We start from the raw sequence: 6384 nt of genomic DNA on the forward strand, positions 1-6384 counted from the left end.
ACAAAAATTTGCTTGGATGAGCTATGTTGATGCATATGCCTGCATATTAACTGAACTGTTTGTTAATTTGTCAAGCTAATTATTTTTTATTTAATTTTAGCCACAAGTTTGGCCAATTAACTCTTATTTGTATTCATTAATTATAATTAACATGCAATTATTTATTGAACTCTACTTAATTTTGTACCAAACGTAATCTTTTAACCATAGTAAAGTCACTCCCGGCTACCTATTATTTTTCTTTCTTTCTTTTTAAATACCATGTGAAACCTCATTATATTCACATTAAAATTTTTGAGGAAATAAAAAATGTTTTGTACATAAAATATCTTGTCAGTTCAGAAAAAAAGGCAAAAATGTGTGTTTAATATTACTCTCACTTCATTAGTTATACTGTAAATTGTTGAGTGCATGGCAGTGTGGGATACATGTACCCAGCTCATTATGTTCTGTTGTATCCTGCACAATTTGGCAAATAAAAGGTCATCTGGGTATTGCATTTCATGAAATTTGCATACTATGCCAATTATACTTATATACTGCAAAATTGGTAGAATGGTGTGTTAAATATAGCTTACTTCATCACTATGGTTTCTTCCTCTTCCTCAGACACTAATGAATGTGAGACTGGTGTGTGTGTCAATGCCCGTTCCTGCCGAAACCTGATTGGAGGATATTTGTGTGACTGCCTTCCCGGTTGGTCGGGACCAAACTGTGACATCCGTGAGTATTAGATATGGTTTTCACAGAACCAGAAAAAACAAAACAAAAAACAACAAACAACATGATTTAGCTTTAAATCAAACATGACAGTTCCAGTGCTGGTGGGAAATGACTTCAGGGTGAACTGGATGTGAGTTTGTTCCCACCGCGGTCTGCTCACACAATCATTGTAGATTCATACTTTATTGATGAATGTAGTTAGCTAGTCTCTTTCTTCAGTGAAACTTGTGGGTTTCCACTTGGTTGGCTATTGATTTTTTAAAATATCATCTATTCAACAGGGAACAGTAGCTGCCAGGGCTTTTGTCTGAACGGAGGACACTGTAAAGTAAGAAGTGATTCACCTCGATAAGCTTACTTGCACTTTCAGGATGTGAAGTTTCTTTGACATTTAAGCAGTAGTCTTTCAGTACAGCTAACCTGTGTGTGCTATGTGCAGGACTCTCAGTGTGTGTGTTTGCCGGGTTTCTCTGGTAAACTGTGCCAGGCAGCAGTAAATGCCTGTGACAGCAGCCCTTGTGTAAATGGAGGGCAGTGTGTGGAGCGTCAGGGTGGCAGAGACATGTTCTGCTGCTGCCCGCTGGGATACACTGGCAACTACTGTGAGGTGAGATCTTGCTGTTTTTTCTTCACCACATTATAAGCAGTTCTTTCAGCGGAAAAGGCTTAACATCCACATGAACTGGAAGCTGGAAGCGACTGACATCAGTAATTTGGCGAATTCCAGAGTGAAATGTCAAACTGAATGAAGTATTGGTTAACTCCGCAGTGTTGTGATACCTCATATTCACAAAGCAGCAGTGATGAGAGAATGCACCTGAGAAACCATTTAGAGAGGAGAAATCAATCTAAAATATTGGTAACTTTCTAAATAATACAATTACAGTGCATCTACTAATAATGAAAAATAAAGAAATGTTTTTTTATTGATGCAAGTATGTTAGAAACAATGACAACTTTTATCCAATGCACACTTATTTATTTATTTTTGTATTTTTTTTTATTATACATAAGGTAAACATATAACACAACAACAGAACACACACACACACACACACACACAAAAACAGCAACGACAAATAATAATAGTAATATGTAGAAGTATTAAATAGTATTTAAATAGTAATAGCATGTATAATAATAATGATAATTATATTTAGTGGTGACGGTGATGTTGATATTGATAAAATCAATAATAACAATAACAATAATAATAACAACATTTATATCAATAATAATAGCAACAATAACAGTAATAATAGTAATACTAAATATGGCTATGATAATAATATTTTGTATTGAAAGTACAATTGCAATAGTTATATCAATATTAATATAATAACAACAACAATATTAATAATAATAATAATAACAACAATAGTAATACAAAGAATATATATATACTAATAGTAATGCTAAGGATGGCGATTATGATAACACTTTTATCATATGGCGACAGTGATATCAATAATAATTATTGTGGTAATAATGATAATAATAATAATAATAATAATAATAATAATAATAATAATAATAATAATAATAATAATAATAATAATGCACACTTATTTAAATCGATGCATCACATTGTTAACTTTTAGGCCGATGCGCTGAAAAAAATAGACAATTATGCTATGGTTTACTCATCTTGTAGTTTTAAGGCTTGAGATTCATTGTAATTGCTTGGAAAACAGGCAGAGGCATATATTTGCATACTGAATATTAATGGGAATTATAATTCTTGCATCTATGTAGTCATCTATAGCTACACCTAAAATTTGATCATTACCATTTCCATTTTACTGCCTTGCAAATGCTAACTTTGCATGGAAATGCAAATCTAATTAGTAAATTTGTGATTTGTGTATAGTTTCTAAATCAATCAGTATTAAGACTCAATCAGTATTAACCCAGAAAATCTTTTATTTTAGGTAGAACTTGATCATTGTAATCCTAACCCCTGCCCCAAGGGGGTGCCATGCCATAGTACAGAAGGGGGCTACAAGTGCACATGTCCTGAGGGTTACTTTGGAAATGATTGCCTGAGCCTGAAGGATCCATGCCATGAACCCCACTGCCAAGGTTAGGAGCATAAATATTGAGCATGAAAAGTTGACTTGCACTTCTTCAGCATGATCTTTGCCTCTCTTCTTTATATTCAGGTGCAGTGTCAGACCCAGGTGGAGGTGGGTTCAGTGTTTATATGGTGTTGGTGGGGGTATTTGCCCTGCTTGTGGCAGGCAGCTGCTCTGTGTGTGCTCTACTGCTGTCCCGCCTGCACCGCCGCCACCGGACCAAAGCGCAGTTACGTACTTCAGCACCTGAGGACAACGCCATCAACAACCAGCGGCAGTTCTGCACTCTCATCCGTAACCTCGACCACAGCGTGGCCCTGCTGCCTCCTGCCCAAACGGTGCCCACCTCAGTGCCCACTGTGCCCATGCCAGTGCTCTGCAGTGAAGAGATTGAGCTTACACATCCCTCACCTGCACCCTCTCCAGCTCTAAAACAAGCCCACGGGCCCAAGCTGGACATTTGCAACCGTGAACGGGAAAAACTAAACCGTTTCCACTATGCAGAGAACCAGGAACTGGAGGTGTGACCGCACTTTGACTGCTGGGAAGGAACCTGACTTCTTAGTTCGGAGGATCTGTCGTGGTTGATGCCTCTGCTGGTGAACCTTCACCTCGGAGTTATAGAGATCTGAGAGGGTTGAAACTGGGAAGGGAATTTTGGCACAGTCACGGGGTGAAGAAACTGACAGACAGGGTCCAAAATTTTAACACACTTGCCAATGGTGGGTAAACTGAGAATATTTAATAGCCATAAACCTTTTTAATCAGTCATGACACTGTATTTATTTTCATGAAATTCCTTTATTCTAATAGAATATGTTTTTAGATATACGTTTTCCCATTTGTATTATTTAACTTTTTTTTCATGAGATGATACTGCACATAAAAATGTAAAGTTACAAAATATGTGACCTTGGAGCACAAAACCAGTCATAAGTAACTCAAGTATATTTGTAGCAATAGCCAAAATACATTGTATGGGTCAAAATTACTGATTTTTAAGTATTATGATTATTAAGTAAAAATCTAATTCCATGAAGATATTTTGTACATTTCCTACTGTAAATATATAATAACATAATTTTTGATTAGTAATATTCACAGCTAAGAACTTCTTTGGACAACTTTAAAGGTGATTTTCTCAGTTTTTCGATTTTTTTTGCACCCTCAGATTCCAGATTCAACAAAGCATGCTAACAAAGCATACATCAATGGAAACCTTGTACCGTATTTTCCGGACTATAAGTCACACTTTTTTTCATAGTTTGCCCGACTTATTTATCAAAATTAATTTGACATGAACCAAGAGAAAAACATTACCGTCGACAGCCGCCAGAGGGCGCTCTATGTGGCTCATTGCTCCTGTAGTGTACACTGAGCAGCATAGAGCGCCCTTTGGCGGCTGTCGACGGTAAAGTTTTTCTCGTGGTTCTTGGTTCTAGATAAATGCGATTTATAGTCCAGTGCGACTTATATATGTTTTTTTCCTCATCATGACGTATTTTTGGACTGATGCGACTTATACTCAGGTGCGACTTATAGTCCGAAAAATAAGGTATGTAGAAATCTCAGTTTCAGACAATTAACCCTATTACTGGTTTTGTGGTCAAGGGCCATATATAGCATCACAAAATTTTGGTCATTTCATAAATTGCGTTTTTGAGGCTTATTTTTTAGACCGTTTGATTTTAATCGCTCACGTAATTTCCATCAGTTTAAAATATTTACATTATTTACCCCCACATTTTGCACTTGGCAAGCATTAATTGTGGACCCTGTCTGGTTCCTTGAAAAATGTGTTTGAAAGAAAAGCAAGTGTTTTTAAGGCCAGCAATTCAACTTCTTTGAATTCTGGATATTTAATTGTGTTTTCTTGTGTTTACATTTGTGCCCAATATATTTGTACACATTTGTTTGATTGTTAGTGTGCGAGTGTTTGTGAGCTTGTAAGTCTATATGTATGACTGTGTTTGCCATAAATTTCCACAAAGCCATGCACATTATTGGAACTCCCTGATTTTTTATTTTTTTTTACTCATGTAAAAACAGTATATTAGTGTCTGTGATTGACATTTGAAGGAATTATGGCGAAAGATAGCACCACCGACTGAAAAAGTGCCAGCTGACATCTTTAAAAATTGTCATGTTGGAGATGTACAAGATGTATGATTTTTATATTTTACTTGGATGTATATAGCGCCATTGTACATATTTTGTACATAATGTTTTTTTTTTGCCATTTTTCTATGCCGACTACTTGCAAAATATCCCCACTTTAATTTCCTGGTTTCACTATTTCCACTCAAGATGGTATTTGCCACAAGATCAAAAATTTAAGTGGAATTAAAGTGCATTTATTAACCAAAGCATGTGTTTCAGTGCGTGTATGCTGTACAGCATTTGGTATATCGGGGTGTGTGTGTGTGTGTTTGGTAATCTTGTTCTGTATTACTGATGCTTCTTTATTGTCTAATTGCCATTTGGTAAGCTGTGTGAAGTAAATAAAAGGAAATTTGGTCACAGTGTCCTGCTCCTAACAGCAGTTTACTATATGTGTCAGTGAGTCAGTGTTCACTTTCATGTTCACTACCAATATTATAGCGCCAATTCTTTTATTTTCTTTGTTCCAGTCTGCTACTTAGCATTAGTATGTCCGATTTAACACAATACTTTTTGCTTAGTTACTTAAATTCAATGAACTGTTTATGGATTCATCACTCAAATGTGGTACTTAAAAAAACAAACAAAAAAGTAGTCAGAAATTGTATAAGTTAAATTACAAATACGTTAAACAATTTGACTCAGTTTAAAGTTTAAGTATCTAATCCAACATAAAAATGAATTGTACAATCAACCTATATATTTATAAATAAATTAATACTTAGTATTTAAAAAAAAGAAAAAAGCAATTGTTTACATAAACATCAAATGATTGACATCAAAGGCATTTTTGAAATCACAGAAAGATTTAAATCATGATACTTATTTTTAAATCTACATGAAATTGTTGTAAAAATGTATTTCCTTGCAAATGTAAATATTTCGTTTTAACAGAACAACAAAATAACACTTGCAGTACATAAAGTTTTACACAATCACTTATCACCACTTTAAATCACTTTAGTGATTTTAAATTAGATTTTTTCTCTTTTTAATTATCGTGATAAATGTTATCACTAAACTAAGTAAAAACAGTCAAATGGTCTAACACTTCGTGAAACGGTAACACAAACAAAAAATTTAAATACAAACATGTATTTTTGAATTTGTTTTTGCAAATTGGTCCAAATTAGCAATACACTATCCTCACTACTCACCGAGGTGAAAAGGATACAGACATAAAACGTGTACTAATGTGCATTATAGTCTATTAGCATATAGGTAAAGTGAGTCAGAGGTCAGCAGAAAGTGAGAGTGCCAGACTCGTGGGTATGACAAATGTGACTTTGACCTCTTACAGACAGGGAATGGGCGGATATAACTTCTACCTTCCTGTTCCCACCCGTCCGTGAGGAAATGTAGGAAGTTCAGTTCTCTTAAAACACATAAATGAGCACACTGTCTTCTGCACACTGACAGGGACAAA

The 6384-nt window shown here is 35.1% G+C and overlaps 1 protein-coding gene across 2 annotated transcripts in view; it reads left to right on the forward strand.

Moving 5' to 3' along the window:
* Nucleotides 1-5323, forward strand: part of LOC127976958 (protein jagged-1b-like) — a 52545-nt gene extending 47222 nt beyond the window's left edge. For both annotated transcript variants that reach the window (XM_052581551.1, XM_052581549.1), the window contains exons 10-14: nt 610-723; nt 1005-1051; nt 1163-1330; nt 2655-2805; nt 2886-5323. In XM_052581551.1, the coding sequence (XP_052437511.1) occupies nt 610-723; nt 1005-1051; nt 1163-1330; nt 2655-2805; nt 2886-3325 (920 nt within the window). In that variant the 3' untranslated portion in view covers nt 3326-5323. The remainder of the gene's footprint in view (nt 1-609; nt 724-1004; nt 1052-1162; nt 1331-2654; nt 2806-2885) is intronic.
* Nucleotides 5324-6384: the final 1061 nt, after the last annotated feature.

Source organism: Carassius gibelio, chromosome B18 (genome assembly GCF_023724105.1).
Source record: "Carassius gibelio isolate Cgi1373 ecotype wild population from Czech Republic chromosome B18, carGib1.2-hapl.c, whole genome shotgun sequence".
Lineage (NCBI taxonomy): Eukaryota > Metazoa > Chordata > Actinopteri > Cypriniformes > Cyprinidae > Carassius > Carassius gibelio.